The sequence below is a fragment of the Leopardus geoffroyi genome, chromosome D3 (genome assembly GCF_018350155.1).
Source record: "Leopardus geoffroyi isolate Oge1 chromosome D3, O.geoffroyi_Oge1_pat1.0, whole genome shotgun sequence".
Classification (NCBI taxonomy): Eukaryota; Metazoa; Chordata; class Mammalia; order Carnivora; family Felidae; genus Leopardus; species Leopardus geoffroyi.
The window spans coordinates 29,982,524-30,004,240 of record NC_059339.1 but is presented as its reverse complement, the minus strand read 5'-3'; the positions used below and the strand labels follow the sequence as shown (position 1 = coordinate 30,004,240).

Sequence of the window (21,717 nt, the reverse complement as noted above, 5' to 3'; positions counted from 1 at the left end):
TATCCTTTCATAGACACAAGATAGCTATAGCCATAAGGACAGATAGGTGATTGCCAGTGAAATGACAGAGAAATTTGAAGCCTCACACATGGCTGGCAAGAATGGAAAGTGGTAGTCACTCTGGAAAACAGTCTTGCAGCTATTCAAATAGTGACACAGGGACTTACCTTATTACCCAGCAATTCCACTCCTAATTTTACAGCTAAAACAAATGAAAGACATATCCACACAAAAACTTATATATAAATGTTCACAGCAGCATTATTCATAATAACCCCCAAGTAGTAACAACAAACATCCATCAACTGAGGAATGAATAAACTGTCTTGTATCTATACAATGAAAGATTGTTCAGCAATAATAGAAGAAATGAAGTGCTGGTCTATGCTACAGCATGGGTTGACTTTGAAAACATCATACCAAGTGAAGAAGCCAGACAACAAAGGTCATACATGGAATTATTCCATTTATATTAAATGTTCATAATAAATACATCAATAGAAATAGAAGATAAATTAGCTGGGGACTTAGGGATTAGGGGAAATGAAGGTTGTCTGCTAATGAGTATGGAATTTCATTGGGTACATGATGTAAAGCATCTAGAATTTATTGTGGTAACTTGGCACTATTTTGTGAATACACTGAAAAGCAGAATTGCACACCATGAAGTGTGACTTGTGTGTGAATTTTATCTCAATGGGAAGTGAATTTGCCAGAGAGGATTTCTATATGAATGGCTAATGTCTCCTTTCCCCTCCCTCCCATCAGCACTGGCAGACTTCAGTGAGCAAAACAGCACCATGGAGTGGAGGCTGGAGCCATTTACACCAAGTCTCACACCCCTGTGCCCTGCAAATGCATCATCACTAGGACAAGTCCACCTGAGAATCAGCACAGCAAGCCGCAGCCATAGACTAGCACAAAACCCATGCTCCCACCAAATCTACTGATCGTAGAGTGCTGCAAAGCTTCAGCTCCAGGGGAAATAGGATCTACCTTCCTTTGTTCATTTGTTTTCCTCTTAATATGGCCATTATTATCTCAGGAGCAGGAATAGAAGTTTTCCCTAACAATCACACAAGAAATGCAGTGACAAAGAACTTCCACTCAAATCCTATGGTTTTATAATTCTTTATGCCTTGTTAACCCATTGGTGCAAGCCCAGGGAATTTTTAAGCTTCTAAGCCCACAGTTTTCTATGACTGAATAATATTCCATTGTATACATATACCACATCTTTATCCATTCTTGTATCGATGGACACTTGGGCCATAATTTGGCTACTGTAAATAATGCTGCTATAAACACAAGGGTCCGTGTATGGCTTCGAATTAGTGTTTTTGTGTTCTTTGGGTAAATATCCAGTGGTACGATTACTGGATTGTAGGGTATTTCTATTCTCACCTTTCTGATGATCCTCTATACTGTTCTCCACGGTGGCTGCACCAGTTTGCATTCCCACCAACATTGCAAGAGGGTTACTTTTTCTCCACATCCTCACCAACAATTGTTGTTCAAGAAATTTTTAATCGCAAGATGATTATTTAATTTGACTACAGGCCTTTAGTGATAGGTTATCTGAGAGGTCAAGCTCCTGTGTACATGGAATTGGTGGATTTAAAGTTCAATGACATGCCTCTTCATGTCTTTTGCAGATTTTGTAATCAGACCATTTGTTTTTCACCACTGCATTTAGAGAGTTTTTGTAGCTTCAGACACCTGGCCTTGGTTGAGTGTGTGGTTTGTAAATACTTCCTTTCAGGATGTATTTTGTTGTTTCATCTTCTTAAAATGGTCTTTCACAGAGCCTAGGTTGTTAATTTTAATAAATTTCAGTTCATCCATTTCTTTTTATGGATCATACTTTTGGTGTCAAGTCTAAAATCTCTTTTTGCCAACCCTAGACCCCCGACTTTTCTCATAGACTTTTTTTTCCTAATGTTTTACATTCTACAAATAAGTGTGTGATCCATTTAGAGTTAATGATTGTATGGGGTGTGAGTTTTAGGCTTTTAGCATAGTTTAATTTTGCCCTGATGTCCACTTGCCCTACTTCCATTTGATGGAGACACCATCTTTCATCCAGTTAATTACTTGGGCATGTTTGCCAAAACTCAGTTCAGCATATTTGATTGGGTTTCTATTCATTGCCATTGATCAACATGCCTATCCCTCTGCCAGTACCACACATAATTTACTAGCTATGTAGTAACTGTTAAAATAGGGGAGATTTTATCCTTATGTTTCAAAATTGCTTTAGCTATTCTAATTCCATTGCCTTTCCATGGGGGTATTTATTTAAGGTGCATTTTTTTTTTTCCAAGAGAAGCTCTGAAACTTGCTATTTTCATTATCAGGTCATCATCAACCTCTTTCCATGTCAGTACCTATAGATCTACCTCATTTATTTTAAGTTTATTTATTTATTTTGAGAGAGTGAGAATCAGGGCAGGGCAGAGAGAGAGGGAGAGAGAGAGCATCCCAAGCAGGCTCTGCACTGATAGTGCACAGGGCTCCCCACCAACCTGAGCTCATGACCTGAGCTAAGATCAAGAGTCAAATGCTTAACCAACTGAGCCAACAAGGGGCCCCTGGATCTATCTCAATTAAAAAGCAAAAATCAAAATAAAATAAAATACATCTAGTACATCATGGCATTGATGTACTAGAATTTATTTAAGCTGGTCCTTCTTAACAGCAATTATTTCCCCCCAATTTCCTGCTATATTAAGTAATGCTGAAATCAGTATCATATTCTACATGTGTTTGCACAAATGTTCCCCAAACCTGTTTGTTGCCATTTGACTTTGTTTGGGCTTTGTGCAAAGATCCATTTTGTTTAAACGTTGTGAGGTCAAGTTTACTGATCATTTGCCTAATGGCTTCTGGGCTTTGTGTTATGCTTTAGAAAGAACTTCCCCACTCCAAAATTGTAAATAACAATGATTCATCCATGTTCTCTTGGGGTACTTTCACGGTTTCAGTTTCCCAGTCCTTGTCCCGCTGAGCCCCCTCAGAACTGACCAAGTCTCCCTGGAGACCAGAACCGCCTGGGCTGCTCTGGGGAAGCCCACGCAGCGCACCCTGGCCGCCAGCCTCTCAGGGAAATGTTCCAAGAACCCCGTGCGCAGCAGTGTCGTGCCTTGCCGGTCAGCAGCTCTCAGGAGGAGGCCCCGGGACGCCCTGGACGCCTACTGCCCACCCCCAGGAAGACAGATGCCTTGCGAGGTGGGCTGGGAGGAAATTACCCTATTAGACTGCCAAGGTGCACCCTCTCCAGCACCTAGACTGTGTCGTCCCCTTGAAGGCTAATAACTGTTCTATGGCGCCATCTGGTGGCCACTTTTATATACTTTTCCACCGGCAGTCTGGCGAAATCTGCAAGTGTGGCGTTTGGCCTCTGTGAGCCAGGCAGAACTCCAGGAGGCCTGTGGCACCTGCGGCAATCTTCCGGGTCCTACTGGGAGTCGGAGCATTGACGCCTATCCATTTGCTGGAAAATAAACAGGCAGCGTTTTGAGAAGTGACCGTCGCTGTCCTGCCAGGTGTGGACCACAACCTGAGGGTGCCCCTTCACACGCGGGAACCAACCAAAGTCGCTATGGTGTAACGGGAAAAAAGTGTTCGGCGCCCAGACACCTTCACACACGTGGCTCCGCCATCGGGTCTTTGTGCTATCCGTTTTTTTCCACTCCCGCCCGAGGTGGGACTGGGTCATAATGGGAGGACAGGCTTGCACATCGCAGGGTCAGACGCCAGCCCGCGTGTGTCCCAGCTGTCAGCAGCGCCTCCTGAAATTGTTTTCCAAGGCCCCATTCAAAATGGTAGGCCGGCACGAGCCGTCTGTGAGGGACAGAACGGGGCTCTGGCTGGGCTCAATTCCTTTGTGGGGTCCGGTGATCGGAGGTGCCTCCAACGTTTCCCGAGTTCCACTTCAGAGACACGGACCTGCTATTCCCGCACAGATGGCCCGGGAAGGTGTGTGTCCGGGCCTGGAATCGGCCCTGCGTGGGCATCGGTTGCTGGACTTTCCCATCAGCTTTTCCGAGTCCCGCTCTGGAAGTGGAGACCAGCTTGAGACCCATGGGTTAAGTCTAGGTAGGGCCCTTCATTCCAGGTGCCTGTCTGTGTGGAACGCGGCCTTCGGAACGCCCCCACATATTCCAAGTCCCTTCTCCGGAGCTGTGGCCTGGACAGGACGGCCGATGCGAGGAGGCCTGCGAAAGGCTCTCCTGGGCCTCCCAGTCCTCCGTCATTTCACCCTGACGGACCGCGACAAGGCCAGGCCAGGCCCACAAGACCGGGGGATGCGCCCTCCTGCTTCGTGACCCAAATCCGTCCCGGTGCGGTCAGCGAGGGTGGTACTACGCCACCTGGCGGCCCCTTTTATATCGTTTTCTCCCAGAGCTCAACTTGAAAAGCTCTAGGAATAAGTGCGGAGGCAAAGCCCAGAGAGTGGCCACAAACAAGGGCAGGATCCTTCCAGTGGCCTCCCGAGCCCATGGGGAGCGATCCCAGAGATCGGACCGAAATCCCGGGAGGGGTGGGGGGCCGGGGAGCAGCGTCCTTCCCGCCATCCTCCCAAGCGGCTGGCTAACGTGGCGCTTAAGGGTCGACCAGCAAAAGGAGGCGTGGGTGGTTCACAGACTGGATCGCGTCCTGCGTGGGCTTCACTCATTGGAGGTGCAGCTCAGAAAATTTTCCAAGTCCCCATTTACAGTCAGGGACCAGCACGGGCCGCCTTGAGCTGTCGGAAGGGGGTCCCTAGCTAGGCTGCCGTCCCTCTTGGGGTCCAGTCTTCGGAGGCACCTTCTGGGGAATGTTTCCAAGTCTCACTCTGGGACACGGACCAGCCCCTGCAGGCGGGGTAGCTGAGGAGGACACCCCTTGCTGGGAAATACTAACTGGGAGGAGGCTGTGCACACGGAGGGGTCAGGAGGGAAAATAGTATCTATGAAGATAAGTTATTGAAGGGGGTTACTGTAATAGAAAATGAAAATCCTGAGATTTTTAGGAATAATGATTGCTACTATTGATGTTACTATTATTCATCATTATCGTAATTATTACTGGGTTTTTTTTCTGGCTAATTGTAGTTGTTGTAAAAACACTGAAGTTTCTACTCTACCCAAGAAGAGTGTCTGGTTGACTTAAAATGATGAAGTATGGGTTGTAGTCCACAAAATTTTAAAATATTTAAATACAATTGGCATAACAATGTATATTAGTTATAGGTGTACAACGTAATGATTTGATATTTGTATATCTTGCAAAATGATCACCACGGTCCAGTTAATATCTGTCACCATAGTTAGAAAAATGTTTTCTTGTGATGAGAACTTTCAAGATCCACACTCCTAGCTACTTTCAAATATGTAGTATGATATGATTAACTATAGTCACCATGCTGTGCATCCCCATGGCATTCATTTTATAACTGTTAACTTGTACCTTTTGACTCCCTTCACCCATTTGGCCCCCCGCAGGCCCTCCATTCCCTCCTCAAGTAACCACCATTCTGTTCTCCATATCTCTGAGCTTGCTTGTGTTTTTTTTTTTCCCTAGATTCCACATATAGTAAGATCATATGTTTCTGTTTCTGTCCGACTTATTTTACTTAGCATAATGCACTCAAGGTCCATCCATGTTGTTGCAAAGGCAAATTTTCATTCTTTATTGTGGCTGAGTAATATTCCATTTGTCCCACAGAATTTTCTAAATCCTCTCAGAAGCCCGGGAGCTTGCTTGCTCCAACCAGTGAGGCCCTACCCTGAGAGCTGCAAGACCCAGCCTGGAAGGCCAAACCACAGCCTCCACAACTGGACCCAAGCAATCAGGACCTGATCAATATCTGACATTTTCCCCTCAATGTCCCTCTTCCTCAAAAAGCTTCCAAAATAGAAAATGGAAGAAAGCCAAATTTTCTCCCCCTCACCAATCTTGTCTGACCTTGAGTCAGCCTGACCCTCCCATCAGGACGTGTCTTCCTTTTGTTTCCACCAGAAAGTTCTCCCACTCCTCCACCTGCCTTGGAGTCTCTGCAACTGCTGGTGGCTGATTCCCTCGCCATGTAGAGCAAGCTCTGAATACACGGTGCTTGTTCTCATTTGGAAGGTCTTCCTTTATCTCAGTAGTGGGGGAACCAAACAAAGCACTCAGAGAATCATACTGTTCCCCATGTTAACTCTTAAAAAAATATATATGTATTTATCATATAATTTTTTAATTGAGATATAATTCACATACCATAAAATTCACCCTTATAAGAATGAACAATTCAGTGATTTATACTCTATTCACAAAGTTATGTAAATGTCACCACTGCCTAATTCCAGAATATTTCATTGCCCTAAAAAAGACATTCCTTCCCATTAGTTTCTTTCCATTCCACCCTCTCCCCAGACCCTGGCAACCACCAATCTGCTTTTTTATCTGGATCTATGGATTTATCTGCATCTCTGTATTCTGGATATTTCGTGAAAATGAAACCATACAATATGTGGCCTTTATGTCTGGCTTCTTACACTCAGTGTCATGCTTTTGAGACTCATCTATGCTTTATCATATATCAGTGATTCATTTCTTTGACCTAATATATTTACACTTGAAGCCATTGGGACATTTTTTTTTCCTGTATGTTAACAAGTCCCTTTAAAAAAAAAAAAAAAAAAAGGTAGTAAAATGCCCATCACATTACATTTAGATTTTTAATCATTTTAAGCTTAACTACAGTGGCATTAAGTGTCACCCTCCTCCCCAGACCCAACCTGCCCCACATACCTGGAGCCACTGGCATGCCCAGTGGATACCATTCCAGCCCAGTTGCCCCGACTCAGAATGCTCTACTGCACCCATCTACCTGGACTAGAACCTCATGGGTGGGCATCCCAAAGAGTATCCAAAAGGAATGCTATTAAAGGGGAGAGACAAAGAGAGGCTCTGGGGAGGTTGGCAGCTTCCCTACAGGACCATGGCCATGCACGGGCTGGCCAGAACAAGGAGACTATGCCTTGAGGCTGGCAGTCACCCAAAGAGCTTCAGGAGGTACAGTGACTATCACTTAAGGTGTGTTCACCTCTGATTCCAGTGCCCATGCAGATCCAAGGGTGCTTGAAGGGTCAATGGCAGAGATGCTGTTTGCAGCCTTTGGCAGGCCCCTATTGGTGAACTACAGTGCAAGCCTTCAGGATTTGGGAGTAAGGCCTGCCATCATCTACAGATAATTACACTCCTTTTGAGAAACAGCTCTTAGCCCACTACTGAGTCTTAGGAGAGACTGAACACTGAACTATGGCCACCAAATTACCATGAGCTGCCCATCACCTGAGCTGCCCATCATGAACTGGGTGCCATCTGACCCACCAAGCCACAACACTGGGCATGCACAGCAGCACTTCATCATCAAATGGATGATGTCATTGGGCCTGATCAGGCCCTGAAGACAAGTAAGTTACATGAAGAAGTGGCCCAAATGCCCATGGTTCCCACTCCTGCTACACTGCCTTCTCTCCCAGCCTGCACCTATGGCCTAACATGGGGAGTTTCCTATGACAGAGAAAGAGAAGATGTGGGCCTGGTTTACAGATGGGTCTGCTTGACCACCTGAAAATGGACAGCAAGAGCATGAAAGGTCCTGTCTGGGGCATCCCTGAAAGACAATGGTGAAAGGAAACCCTTCGAGTGTGTGGAACTCCTAGCAGAGCACCTGGTTGTGCACTTTGCTCAGAAAGAGAAACGGCCAGATGTGCCATTACCAATTCATAGGCTTGGCTGGATGGTCAGGGACTTGGAAGGAACATGACTGAAAAATTGGTAACAAACTTGGGGAAAGAGGTGTGTGGACAGACCTTCCTGAATAAGCAAAAGAAGGAGAAGGAGAAGAAGGGGAAGGAGAAGAAACGTGTGTCCAATGTGAACGCTCACAAAAGGGTGACCTCAGCAGAGGAGGATTTCAATCATCAAGTGGATAGGATGATCCATTCTCTGGATACCAGTCAGCCTCTTTGCCCAGCCACTCCTGTCACTGACCAATGGACTCATGAACAAAGTGGCCATGGTGGCAGGGGTGAAGGTTACATATAGATTCAGCAAAATGGACTTCTACTCACCAAACTGACTTGGAGATGGTCATCACTGAGTGCCCAATCTGCCAGCAGCTGAGGCCAACATGGAATGCCAATATTGCACCACTATACAGGAGTAATGTCCAGCTACCTGGAGGCAGATTGATTCCACTGGACTCCCTCTACCGTAGAAGGGGTACTGTCTAGTCCTTACTGGAATAGACACTTACTCTGGATACAGATTGCCTTCCCTGCACACAATGCTTCTGCCAAAATTACCATCCGTGGAATTACAGAATGTCTTATCCACTATCATGTATTCTACACAGCATTGCTTCTGATTAAGAAACTCACTTTATAGAGGCGCCTGGGTGGCTCAGTCGGTTAAGCATCTGACTTCGGCTCAGGTCATGATCTCGCAGTCTGTGAGTTTGAGCCCCACGTCAGGCTCTGTGCTGACAGCTCAGAGCCTGGAGCCTGTTTCAGATTCTGCATCTCCCTCTATCTCTCTGACCCTCCCCTGTTCATGCTGTCTCTCCCTGTCTCAAAAATAAATAAACGTTAAAAAAAATTTTTTTTAATAAAAAAAAAAGAAACTCACTTTACAGCAAAAGAACTACAGCAATGAGTCCATGCTCATGGAATTCACTGATCTTACCATGTTTCCCATCATCCTGAAACAACTAGCTTCACAGAATTTTTTTTTTCTTGATAGAGAGAGAGGGAGAGAGAGGGAGATAGAGAGAATCTTAAGCAGGTTCAATGCCCAGTACAGGGCCTGATGCAGGGCTCAGACTTACAACTGTGAGATCATGACCTGAGCCGAAATCAAGAGTCCGACACTTAATCAGATGCTTAACTGACTGAACCACCCAGGCCCCTGGCAGAATGATAGAATAGACTTTTGAAGACTCAATTACAGTGTCAGCTAAGTGGCAGTATCTTGCAGGGCTGAGGCAAGATTCTCCAGAAGATTGTATACTCTCTGAATCAGCATCCAATGCATGGTGCTATTTTTCCAATAGCCAGAAGCCATAGGTCCAGGAACTGAGGGATGTAAACTGAAATAGCACCACTCCCATTACCTTAGTCACCCACTAGCAAAATTTCTGATTCCTATTCCCACAACCTCATGCTTTGCTGGCCTGAAGGTCTTGAAACACAGAGGGAGGGGCGCCTGGGTGGCGCAGTCGGTTAAGCGTCCGACTTCAGCCAGGTCACGATCTCGCGGTCCATGAGTTCGAGCCCCGCATCGGGCTCTGGGCTGATGGCTCAGAGCCTGGAGCCTGCTTCTGATTCTGTGTCTCCCTCTCTCTCTGCCCCTCCCCCGTTCATGCTCTGTCTCTCTCTGTCCCCAAAAAAATAAATAAACGTTGAAAAAAAAATTAAAAAAAAAAAAAAAAGAAACACAGAAGGAGAAAGGCTTCTACTAGGAGACACAATGATTCTATTGAACTGGAGGTTAAGACTGCCACTCAGCCACTTTGGTCTCTTCATGCCTCTGAATCAATAAGCAAAGAAGGCTGGTTGGGGTGATTTACCCTGACTACCAAGGGTAAATTGGACTACTACTCCACAATGGAAGTAAGGAAGAATATACAGGAGATCCCTTAGGGCCTCTCCTAGTGTTACCATGCCTTGTGATCAAGGTTAATGTAAAACTATAATGACCCAATTAATAGGCAAGATTATTAATGGCCCAGACCCTTCGGGAATAAAGGGTTAGGTTTACCCACCAGGTAAGGAACAAAAATTAGCTGAAGTGCTTGGTAAAGGCACAGGGATACAGAGGAGTAGTGGAAGAAGGTAACTATAAATACTAGCTACGACCACATGATCAGTTAAATGAAGACTATAATAGTCATGAATATTTCCTCCTTATTTTACTATGAATACATTTGTGTCTGTCTTTGTTTTCTTTCCTCCCTTACATTATTATCATGTAACATAAGATGTACCAATTTTTGTTATAGGATTTAAGTATGGCCAATTCTACATCATAGTGTTTAAGTTACATGGTTTCAAGGAGAAAAGTAAACATCACTCAAGGACTTCCCTCCTCCTCTAAGGAAGGAGTTAGTGCCTTTTTGGTCTTACAAAGGTTGTATCATGCTAGACAGAATCATGACCTTGTTACTGTCCTCATTTGGCATTTACTTATGGCTTAAAGATGTATATGGGTGCCAAATTGACAAGGGGTGGGCTTAGGATGGTTAATTTTATGTGTCAACCTGACTAATCATCGGGAGTCTATATGAAACATTATTTCTGGGTATGTCTGTAAAGAAATTTCCAGGTCAGAGCAGCATTTCCACTGAATCAGTGGCTTCCAAAGCATATTGTCCCCACCCTGTGTGTGGGCATCATCCGACCCACTGAGGGCTTGAATAGAAACAACAGAAAGCAGAGGAAGGAGGAATTCAACCCTTTTTCTTTGCCTTGCTGTCTGAGCTGGAACATCTCATCACATCTCCTGCTCTCAGACTGGGATTTTTATCATTGGCTCCCCTGTTCTCAGGCCTTCAGACTCATACCAAATTACACCATCAGCTTTTCTGGGTCTCCAGCTTGCAGATGGCCAATCATGGGACTTTTCAGCCTCCATAATAACATGACCTGACTTCACGTACTAACTTCATAGATATCCGCAGCGCACACTGACAAACCCATCATGTGTTTGTCCTTGCCTCACACACCAAAAAGGATGACAAAGAAACAAAAGGGCCAGAACTGCAGCAGGAGCTGTGGTATGCCCCATCACTGAGAAGCCCATTAGGGAGCCCACACCTCAGCAGAACTCCTCAGGAGTCAGGTTGTGAGTAAAAAGTGACCTCAAAAGAGCCTCCACAGGCCTCCCCAGCATTCTAGAAGGTTCACAGATGTTCTGCCAAGACTTCCATCAGCTGTGGTTCATGCCTTTGTCTGCATGGCCTATGTGGATGTGTGCAGGGTGCCAGGACACCAGGGCAGAACCATGTCTCTATGTACACAATAAGACACTCACACACAAAAACTCAAAGCACACACAACACTCAAGCACCAACCCCTATAAAAACCTCACAGTGAAGCTTTTAGCCCCACACACATAGATACACACCCCCTCACGCCACAGACTCAGCTGTGCCTGTTCAGGCACACAGTCAGAGACAGGGACTGTAGCTCCCCAGCACACAATTCAATCGACCGTACCCGCCTGATATTGAAGAGTCAGCCCAGTGTGCTCCAGTCACCGAAGTGCTACCAGCCAGGTTCTTAGGCTTGGGAGGTCAAGTGGAGTGAACAGATAGTGATTACAGAGTGAAAGTCTATGGTAGACACTATCCAGTGTGTGAGTGTTATGTGGCTCCACTGAGTCCAGATACACAGGGGATATGTACCCCCACTGCATGTCCCAGCTACATGCCAGTCCCCTGTTCCTGCAGACAAAGCTCCCAGTGGTGCCAAAACCATCAGCCCTGGGGATCTGGCGGTCAGAACACCTCCCTCCAGACTGGGCCCTTGTGATGACCCTGAGGTAGCCCAGGAGTCCCTGTGCCTGACTGACCCACTGTCTATGTCCACACTGGGGAGAAGGACCCCTAATGCAGGTCACAGTAGGGTTGCCAGAGAGGGCCTTCCTGCTCCAGCAGCAGAACAAGACTGTGGAGCAGCCTCCAAACCAGGTCTGCCTGACTTTGCCCACCTGGCCTTCCCAGGACTTGGAACAACCAGATACACTGAGCTTGTATGGGCAGAGGGGCCTTATGGTCACCCAGATGACACAGCACAAATCCCTATCTTAGACTCCAGGCTTCATGCAGGTACCCTTCACAGATGGGGAACTGAGAGGTGGGCCCAGACTGAATCCCCATCACTTCCCGTCACCCAGGTCTCCTTCAGAACTTGGGTGGGCACCCTCACCCAGATGCTGCTATCACCCTCTAACCATGACCTCCAGGGAGGTGACAGCATCCTGGCCTAAACCAGCCCATTCCTCCAGCCACTCACAGCTGCTCAGTGCCCAAGTCGCAGCTTCTGCTCCTGCCACCAGCTAGGAGTGTGGTGCAAGGTGCCAGTGTGCACCTCCAGCTATGGGTTTTGCATGTCCTCCATACTCTACAGCACTGGCCTGAGTGCTTGTCATTCATTCATTGTATTCATTCCTGGCCCCAGACTCAGAGCACATGTGGGGAAGGGAGAGCCACTCCTGCCAGGACTGAGGAAACATCGTGGAGAAAACTGTGAGGACTAAGTGGGGACTTCAGTACAACCCCAGATGGCTCTAGAACCCCACCTCCCTGTGTTGCCTTCCCCTGACCCTGACCCAGGTGAAGCCCTGTCATCTCACCAGCATGGTGGCTACTGAGTGGCTTGTGAAAGGCAAATCTGATCATGTCTGTGTCCCCAAACCTTCAGATCTCCCTACTGCTCTTAGGACAATCCCTCAGGAGCCTCTGTAACATGTACCCCGCTGCACTCTCCCTTTGGTTGCTGCAGCCCAGCCACATGGGTCCTCTTGAGAATAGGAGAGTAGGGGACAAGGAATCTGATCGGTTTCAAAGACAATCAGAGGTCAAAGGTAGGGAATTCTCTCTAAACTGACTTACCAGGATTCTTGCTGCAACTAGACTAGGCAGGCTTAAGACAGGGCCCAAGCATGAGGCCTAGTTAAAAAGAGAGCTAAAGGGAGCCTGACCAAAGTTTGGTTAAGGAGTCTTCTTCAAGGAATCAATCACCCCAGAAAACGCCCTAGTTAAGATGCCTCCTCTCCTTGGTGCTGATCCTACATAGCCCCCAGGGAGTCAGCATGCGTTTCTCCTCCAAAGTCTGGGCATTCTATCCATAGTCAGTTGGATTTGTCTGCTCAAGTTGGCCACACAAGCCTTCTTTCTGGTTGTCTTCTTCATGAATCTACCTACTTTTGCATTTCGCTATACAGCAGCCTCTTCCCAGTTTTTGGCAGCACTGAATACTCTCCCACTGGGATGAAGAAGACATGATGCTAGTTCTCCATGGCGGGAATCCCCTGCCCCCATGAGTCCAGCAGGATATTCAGCAATCCAAACTTTGTTTTGTATATTTTTGTGGCTTATGAAGAGTGTAATTGTGGATTCCAGGACTTTTATTCTCAATGTTGGATTGAGGCATTGGGCCAGGTTTTCTTCGACATGTTGACGACGCTGGTGGAGGCAGATAGGGGGTGGGGGGGTGAAGGTGGGAACAGAGCTCTCCCACGAAGGTGTTGGGGTTGGGGAGGGCGAGGGACTCACCGCCATCCTTCCTCCAGCGCGCAGACCCTTCCTGCACCGCCGCTGCTGGAGCTCCCAGACCCCGTGTCAGAGAGGGAGAGAGGGGTCTCGCTTGACAGGTAACCCGGACAAACGCCCCATGAGTGGAAGACAAGGAGACTGAGGCCTGAAGGTGACAAAAATGGCCCAAGGTCACGCCGCTAGTATTGGTGGAGCTCGGGACTCAGTGACTCAAGCGCTTTTGGGGGGAGCAAAGAGGAGCAAACACTTTGCGACAGCAGCAACCACACGGCATCCCAACAGGCGCATGCGCTGGACCACACCCACACCCTCGCTGAGTTAGCCCGGTGGGGCGGGGCCTCGGTCCGCGCCGACTCAGGGCGGGCAGGGTGGGCTTCTTCGAAATCTCGCGATTTCGAGGCTGTGGTGTTATGCCTCAGGTCGCATGGGCCAAATGGCAGGATAAGGGGCGGGGACAATGAGGGACCCTCCTAGGAACCTCTGCGTAAGAACGGAGCGAGCCTCGTACGGGAGGGTGCAGGAGGTGGGCCGCACCGCCTCAACTGTCGTAAAAGGGGGCGGGACGCGCCGCGTTGGAGATGGTCGTAAAATGGGCGGGATGCGTCTCACTCGGGCCTGACGCAGAGGAGGCGCGGGTTGCTCCGGCCGGCGGCTTGCTGGGCGCGACCACCATGGAGCGCTACGGTGGCGCCTTCGAAGAGGCGGTAGATGGGGCCCGGCAGCAGGAGCGGCATTACCAGCTGCTATCTGCACTACAGAGCCTAGTTAAAGAGCTTCCCAGGTGCGCGGCCGCGGGGTGGGGCGGAGCGGGCGGCTGAGGCGGCCCTGGGTCCCGCCCGCGCTCACTGCGTCCCTCTGCCCGCAGCTCTTTCCAGCAGCGCCTGTCCTACACCACGCTCAGCGACCTGGCCCTGGCGCTTCTTGACGGCACCGTGTTCGAGATCGTGCAGGGGCTGCTGGAGATCCAGCACCTCACCGAGAAGAGCCTGTACAATCAGCGCCTGCGGCTACAGAATGAGCACCGAGGTGCGCGGGGGAGGCGGGACGACGCACGCTTCTCCTCCGGGAGTTTAGCTCTCGGTGTCTGTGTAGGCCGAGTCCTTCCCTGGGTGTCGCTCGGATGAAGACCCTAAAATCGACCAGGTCAAGCGCGCGGAGACCTCTAGCCCTTTTTTGGTGACAAAAAGGTCAAGGCAGTTTAATTTTGTCAGTTGCGCGACCCCGCATCAACATAACATCGACACTCCCTGCGCAGACTTAGCCTTGTCTCCACCCTCGTCCACGCAAGATGGCCCAAGGCCTTCCTGTGTGGTCAGTCCGTGGGCGGATCCTGGTGGTGGTGGTCAGCGGTAGCGGCTGACTACCCTCGGTGATGCTCCAAAGTGTTGACAGTTCTTCCGTGCTTTAGGGTCAGTTCCCCTTCCAGCGGCGCAGAGCCCCACACCACCCCTGCCCCCTCACCCGCACTATGCCCTGTCACCCTTTGGAACCAAAAACTTATTTACTCGAGCCACACCCTCAGCCCTTGGCTCCTCCCAGACGTACCCACTCAGGGGTCTCCGGAGCCCCTTCCTGCAAGGTATGCTGGGCAGCTCTCCCTGCCCCCATGAGATTTCCTACCTTTGTTATTGTATTTTTACCAAACTTACTTATTTAAAAAAAAAAAAAGGTTAAAATATTTAGTAAAGTTGGAAGAATAGTGTATACCTGTATCCCCTCCAGGTAGATTCAATAATTAACATTTTGCTGAAGTTCTTAATACCTCTAAATATATATGCAACACCATAGGGTTTCACCCTGGGTCTTCAGCATTCCTCTAGACTGGGGTTTTCTAACACAGCACTGTTATTTGTGGCTGAACAAGTCTTAATGGTGAGACAGTGTCTTGTGCATTGCAGGATGTTTAGCAGCATCCGTGGCTTTTACCCATTAGATGACAGTGGCATATTCCTCCAGTGACAGCCAAAAATGTCTCCAGACATCATTGGGGGTCAACTTTGGCCCAGGATTGAGAACCAGTGCCCTAGAACAAGGACACTCCAACGTGACCAGGGACAGCATCCTGAGAATTTAATCATTCCAGGGTGTCTTCTGACCTTCAGTCCACAGTCACATTACCCAACTTGTCACAAACTGTCTCTGTAAGGACAGTGTAGGTTTATGCATTGCATTTGGTTACTTTGGTCTCTGCTCCTGGAATAGTCTCAAACATTTACTATGGCATTGACTTTTTGAAGAGAATGTCCCCATGCTGGGTCTGTCAGATTGCTTCCTCATGCTGTCATTTAACCATTTCTCCACCCTGTTTCCTGTAAACTGGACAGCAGTTGCAGACCCAATGATATGCAACTTAAACGTTTATGGCAGAAATTAGCATTTCTCTCAGAAATCGACATTGGATTTTGATGAATCCCTTTTTCTATATCTATTGACATGATCATGCGGCTTTTTGGTTACTATGGTGAATTACACTGATGTTTTTAATTCCTGGGATAAATCCTAGTTGGTCAGGATGTATTATCCTTTTTGTCTATGTTGGATTTGATTTGCTAAAATCTTAAGAATTTTTGCTTCTGTGTTCATAATGAACATTGATCTGTAGTTTTTTATAATGCCTCTGCATGGGGTGTTAGGGTAAGGCTGGCTTCATAGGATGAGTTGGGAAGCGTTCTCTTCAGGTTTTTAAGTTTTTATAGAATTGGTGTTACATTTTCCCTGCTGTTGTAGTGGTTGTCTTTGTAAACATTTCCATTGAGACGTAAAATGCATACAGTCAAAAATCCAAAGTACATAGCTCATTATTCTTTATAATGCTCAAATTGGGCCACATACGGTCAGTGGGAGAGCTCTTGGGCTGGCTCCTGTGTTCTTTTGATGTGTCCCCATCATTCTTGGAGCACTTCCTTGCTTTCTGGTACAGGAAGGTGTTTAGGCTCATCTTTTCTTGTCTTTCCCTGCCTCAGTCTGTTTCCAGCTTCAGCAGCCTCCCATCAGGATGGACCTTTCCCTTTGGCCAGCAAAAAGCTTTCCCACTCCTGCCTGTGGTTGAGTCTCTACCAAATGCAGGCAGTGATGGTCACTTACTCTTGCTGTCAATAAGTAGTTCTCATTCTCATGTGGGTGACCTTTGTTCATCCACAGAGATTACTAGTTCAGGGAGTGAATAAAGCACTCCGAATAATAAAGGGGAGGGGGGGGCAGGGAGGGCAGCAGTTTCTCCAGAGTCCTGGTTCCTTTTAGTGAAGATTTTTTGATAATCCTCTAGACACCTTGCTACTTGTGCTTCAGAAGTTTTGGACAGGTTTTGATGCCACCAGCAATGGGTGAGCACCCTGTGACTTTCTGCTTTTCCTTCCCTCTGACTCAGCAGGTGGTGGTGATTGGCTGCCATTGCTTTCCTTGGTCACTGCTAAAGCCAGGCAGTGGCCACAGCTCTCGTCTCACCCAGTGGAAGCTGGATGTTGTCCTGAGATTTGCAGCAATGTTTGATAAACAAAGTGAAGGAGATAATGTGTTCCTGCATTTATCTATTTATTTCCTCCCATCCTGCCTCCACGTGGTGTAAACATTAACCAGGGAGCATCTTCCTTGTCCCTGTGTGTATGCAGGTGTCTCAAGGGTGGTTCTTGGTTTCACACTCATTGAATGTGATAAATGCCATTGTTGAGGTGTACACAGAATGCCAAGAAACAGGAGATTGGTAAGATTTGGGGCACAGCAGGTGCCAAACCACTGGCTAAGAGGTATCTGCCAAACCTAGTGTTGGGTTTGTTTCCTTATGGCCGAGGACCCCTCCTTACAGGAGAGATCTAACCATTTGACATGGGTCTAGGATCTATGCTGTAGAGTTTTGTATATTCTGTTTTGTGATTGGTTTCTTTCCATCCCATGATACCTTTATCCTCAGTCCAGTCCTATCAGACTAGACAACTTTGCTTATGTTTATGGTATGATTTAGTGGCAACTGTAGGAGCTTTCCTCAGTGGCCTTGGTGAACTCCTCTCCAAGTAACATAGACACCCCCCGCCCCCAGCAGAGGACCTCTAATGGCTCATCTCGTCCTTGGGCCCATCCTACTCCCTCTGGGAGTGGTGGATGGGGTGGGGCAGGTCTGCCCACCCTGAAGGGCAGCTCTGAGGGAGGGACACAACCATGCCTCTGGAAGCAGAGACCATGCCATGCTTTGGCACAATGACTCCTCATCCTCCTTTTCCCAGACCTTTGCCTGGGTGGTCTCCTGGACATCTCTGTATATATCACATGGGTGATGGGCAGCTCACACCCAGGAATGCTGGCCTGTGGCCATCTGAACCTAGAAGCCTCCAGACCGCAGTCTCCCACTCCTGTTGGTCTTCTGACCCCGGGCTATAGCCCTGGCCCCACCCCTACGCCAGCCTGCCCTCACTCACCCTCCTCTGTTGCATTCTTGCACCGAGTCCCCTCGATCCTCGCTGCTAGAGAATGGCCCTGCCTTGGTTGAGGGAAAGACTGAGTGGGCTAGGGGATTGGGCATCCCCCAGAACTCCACCCAGCTGCTAGTGCAGGGCTTCGGGCAGGCTGGGTCATCAGGCAGGGCTTCATGTCTGCGCCTTGTCCTGGCTGCCCCATGGTGGGACAGCCAGGGCAGGTGCTGAGGCAAGAGGTGTTCCCTGACCCCCTCCCATCTCACTTCCCACCACCTACCTGACTTCTCTGGTCTCATCTCCTCCTAGTGCTCAGGCAGGCACTGCGGCAAAAGCACCAGGAAGCCCAGCAGGCCTGCCGACCCCACAACTTGCCCGTGCTCCAGGCAACTCAGCAGCGTGAGCTGGAGGTAGGGGTGTGGGCAGGGTGACTGGGCCATGGTGGAGGGGGCCCAGGGTGGAATGGGAGCTGCTGTCTGCTCTGGGCCTCAGCTTGGGTGGTCTACTAGAGACCTGATGAGCCCCCAGTATGGCTCTTCACTGTGGGGGTTGGGATGTGGCAGAACTGCGTAAAAGCATATGATTCCCTGCTCCCTGGGGCTGCAGCTGCTCATGGCCCAGGCCTGTGCAGGGCAGGTGCTGAGTGGGAGGCCGTTGTGCCCCAAGGCTTTAGAGGTGCAAGGGCAATGGTGGGATTATGAGGCCTGTCCTGTTCCCAGATTGCTCAGGACAACCAAGAGACCCATATGTAACCAAGAAGCCATGGGTGGTAGGAGTGCATGGAGGGATTTGTGCAGGGTCCCAGACGGCCCTGAGCCAGGGCATACAGGGAAGAGGTGCTGAGCTGGGGTTGGCTGGCAGTCCCAATGGGGAGGGAACATATGCAAAGGCACAGAGGTGGTTGGCAGCTTGATAGTAAGCAGAGGTGGATCTGGCATCTGGCCAGCTTATGGTGGTCCTGAGCGGTCATTGCTGGGCAAAGTCTGGCACAGCAAAGGAGGGACACCTGGCCCGAGGTCCTGGAAGGGAGAACATTTGGGGTGGGGCAGCCGAACTTTTCTCCAGGGTTCAGTGTGGCCGAGGAGGGAGCAACCTGGTGCAATAAGGGCACCATCAGTGGCCTTGGAATGATTGGGAAGGTGGGGGGGGCGGGGGTGGCTAAAGGAAGTGGCAAGCCACCAGTGTATGTTTGAGTCATTGATGGGCAGGGGGCTAAGCCCCTGAGCCGCCCTCACCGTGCAGGCAGTGGAACACCGGATTCGTGAGGAGCAGCGGGCAATGGACCAGAAGATTGTCCTAGAGCTAGACCGGAAGGTGGCAGACCAGCAGAGCACACTGGAGAAGGCAGGGGTTGCTGGCTTCTATGTGACCACCAACCCACAGGTCAGTGCCTCGGGTCTGCCCTGGCGCAGCCCAGGGGATGCTGGTTCCCAAAGGTCCAATTCCCTCTGGGGTTTTATCATTGGTCACTGGGGAGCCAGGCCCAGGGTGTGTAGACGGAGGGGAGGAGGGAGAAATTAGTAAGGCAAGTCCCACTGCCTCTGCCTCCCCTTCCCCAGGCCTGCTACTCACAGGACCCTCATCTCCTCCCTACATACATCTCCGTGTGCACCAAGCCTGGACAACTGCAGCCTTGTTGGGGGTGGCATCCCCACTTTTTCCCCTCTCTGGCAAGCCATGGGCAGGATTCACTGGAAGTCAGTCCCATGGGTTCATTGCTTGGCACTCTTAGGCCCTGGTAGCTGCCTGTGGGCCTTTGGGAAAAGGAGGCTTCTGCCTGGGGCTCTTGCCAGTGCAGGAGAGTCTAGGTGTCATGCTGGCCTCACAGCAGCCCTTCTGCATCTCAGGAGCTGACACTGCAGATGAACCTATTGGAACTCATCCGGAAGCTGCAGCAGAGGGGCTGCCAGGCGGGGAAGACAGCTCTATGACCAGATGGGGTCCCTGCCAGTTACCTGCTGCCCATCATAGCTGAGAAGACAGCCCTGTTCCTCAGTTGCTACAGGCAGCAGAAAGCTGAATGGAACCTGGCCACCACCTTCCCAGCTGCCTGCAGGAGGAGTCAACCCTCTGAGGAGAGGCCAGATGGGACTCTGGCTGCACCTGCCATCCACCTTTGCTTTTGTCCAAAGCTAGGATGGTATGGTAAAGGGAAGAGTGGGCCTATCCTGCTAATCGGATGCCTCAGAGCTGAGCCCAGTAGGGCTGGAGGTCCTAGCACCTTCTCACTCCACTGGGCGCACCCAATCTCTGCCATGCTTCAGGCTTCATGCTTGTTCTGGTCTCAGCCCTTCCCTTGGCAGATGCAGCCCAAGTCAATGGGAGAGGCTCCAAGGCCCAAGCCCTCTGAGGCCCAGAGAAATAAAGGTGCCACAGTGTGGCCTGCACGTGGCTTATATGACAGCTCTGTGGTATCTACCATGACTGGGGCCCTCACCTGGTAGCTCCATGGCCTATGGAGGAGCCAGCAGATGCCCCCACTCCCCATGTCACAGAGGTTCCTCCCAGGGGCACCCATTCTGGAGCTCCCTCATGGAGCTGCAGGCCCAGCCATACCACCTTTCCCCCAGGGCACTAAGGCTACATCTAGTCTGCTCTGGGGCTGAGGACTAGAGGGAGGAGGCAGCTTTGAGTCAGCTCTGGTCACAATACTAGGAGCCTGATGGGTCATTAGGACAACTGGGGCGAAGGGCACCGAGCAGCAAGTGTCGGGGCGGGGGGGGGGGGAGGGAATCCAGGGTGGGGAAGCAGCAAGCCCACCCCAGGAGCATCCTGTCTGCATTGGTCTGTGCCCAGGGGCACTGCTATCTGTCATCTTGGGGTGGGAGTGTCTAGCACCCTACATAGCCAAATCTGTGATACAGCCTGAAGGAAGGATTGGTGGGTCCACTCCACCCATGGTGGGCCTCACTCCCAGGGACACATGGTGCCAGAGAGGCAGAGCCATCAGAACCATTCTGCCTTTGATGCTGACCCCACAGGAGGACTTGAGGGGGAAAAACGTTGCAAGAAAGAAGTTGAGGGCTGCAGGAATAGTGGTTTATTGACCAGGCCAGCTTCCCCACTGGTGACATACCCGAGGGGCTCAGGGTATGGGCTGGATGAACTCTGTCAGAAGGTGGTCCTTTGGGTCCAAGGTCATGGGGTTGTGCCCACTTATTGAAGGGCAGTCCCTGACAGTTCCCAGTGGCTCTGGCAAGCATCAGACATGGTCTGGGTGCCCATGTCCTGGGCAGAGGCCAGAGGGGCACCGAGGCCTGACTTCCAGTGGATCTCATAGTCTTGGGCATAAAAAGGTGAATCCATGTGAAGTTTTGGTTGGGCTATAAATGTGGCATTGGCCTGGGAGGCCACAGCCCAGGCAAGGGAGCATCTGAAGGCCAAGTCTAAAGGTGGGTGGTGGTGCCCCACGAGCACTAGGCTGGACGGTGAAAGAGGCTGCCTGTGCGGAGCCTCCGCTTGAGCTCCTGCCACAGCAGCTGCCTCTCCCGCCAGGCACCCTTCATGACACCACTGTTCTCCAGGGCACGGCGGGACAGGTAGGGCAGCACTTCCATCACAGGGCCATAGGGTACATACTTGTACACGGGAAAGCCCGCCTGACCTGTACACACAGGCAGAAGCAGTGAGTCCCAGTCCTAGACTTCCCCACCCCTGCTCCCCTGGGAGACTCAGCTCACCTAGTGGGAAGCTGATCTGATCACACATGCCCAGTAGCTGTCCAAAGTACACCTGACGGTCAGCAGGGTGCAGGCCCAGCTCCTCCATCCTGTAGACAGACAAGATGGCAGGTGAGCCCCCAGGGCAACTTGAGCTAGCTCTGAACCCTCCACTTCCACTCCCAGATCTTCATGCACTTTAGCTTCCATCCCCTGCAGGGTGGGGCATAGGTTTAGGCTCTGTGCTGCCCAGACCAAGCATCTGCCCTGCAAGTCCCACCTCAGGTCATGGCCACCAAGTTCCCTCCTCTCCCAGCCAGCCTCCCCCTCCCACTGTGCTTGC

At 49.9% G+C, this 21,717-nt stretch overlaps 2 protein-coding genes across 19 annotated transcripts in view; one reads left to right on the top strand and one right to left on the bottom strand.

The window, feature by feature from the left end:
* The window catches only part of LOC123588145 (proline dehydrogenase 1, mitochondrial), a 74,590-nt gene that overhangs the window by 29,904 nt on the left and 22,969 nt on the right, over nucleotides 1–21,717 (bottom strand). For 6 of the 16 annotated variants that reach the window (XR_006707729.1, XR_006707726.1, XR_006707727.1 and 3 more), the window contains one exon: nucleotides 21,396–21,484. Coding sequence is in view for 9 of the 16 variants with exons in the window: in XM_045458463.1 (XP_045314419.1) it covers nucleotides 20,872–21,484 (613 nt within the window). In the remaining 7 variants the exon portion in view is untranslated. Of the gene's footprint in view, nucleotides 1–20,740; nucleotides 21,485–21,717 lie in introns of those variants that run through there. The other 10 variants (XM_045458463.1, XM_045458465.1, XM_045458467.1 and 7 more) reach the window with 4 other exon arrangements.
* DGCR6L (DiGeorge syndrome critical region gene 6 like) lies at nucleotides 13,848–20,118 on the top strand. Of its 3 annotated transcripts, XM_045458475.1 has the most exons (5): nucleotides 13,885–14,093; nucleotides 14,178–14,338; nucleotides 18,025–18,125; nucleotides 18,958–19,098; nucleotides 19,563–20,118. In XM_045458475.1, the coding sequence occupies exons 1-5, from the start codon at nucleotides 13,891–13,893 to the stop codon at nucleotides 19,644–19,646; spliced, it is 690 nt and encodes a 229-aa protein (XP_045314431.1). In that variant the 5' UTR covers nucleotides 13,885–13,890; the 3' UTR covers nucleotides 19,647–20,118. The 3 variants fall into 3 exon arrangements, with proteins under 3 accessions (XP_045314432.1, XP_045314433.1, XP_045314431.1); XM_045458476.1 differs by lacking the exons at nucleotides 18,025–18,125; nucleotides 18,958–19,098; nucleotides 19,563–20,118 and adding exons at nucleotides 14,721–14,891; nucleotides 16,680–16,819 and having other exon boundaries at nucleotides 13,848–14,093; XM_045458477.1 differs by lacking the exons at nucleotides 18,025–18,125; nucleotides 18,958–19,098; nucleotides 19,563–20,118 and adding exons at nucleotides 14,721–14,891; nucleotides 16,683–16,819 and having other exon boundaries at nucleotides 13,849–14,093.

Excerpts from the sequence above, each read along its gene's own strand:
- DGCR6L (XM_045458475.1), top strand. The coding sequence starts at position 13,891 with ATGGTCGTAAAATGGGCGGGATGCGTCTCACTCGGGCCTGACGCAGAG. Across the intron at positions 14,094-14,177 it reads CTAGTTAAAGAGCTTCCCAG|CTCTTTCCAGCAGCGCCTGT; the intron begins GTGCGCGGCCGC and ends CTCTGCCCGCAG. Across the intron at positions 14,339-18,024 it reads GCTACAGAATGAGCACCGAG|TGCTCAGGCAGGCACTGCGG; the intron begins GTGCGCGGGGGA and ends ATCTCCTCCTAG.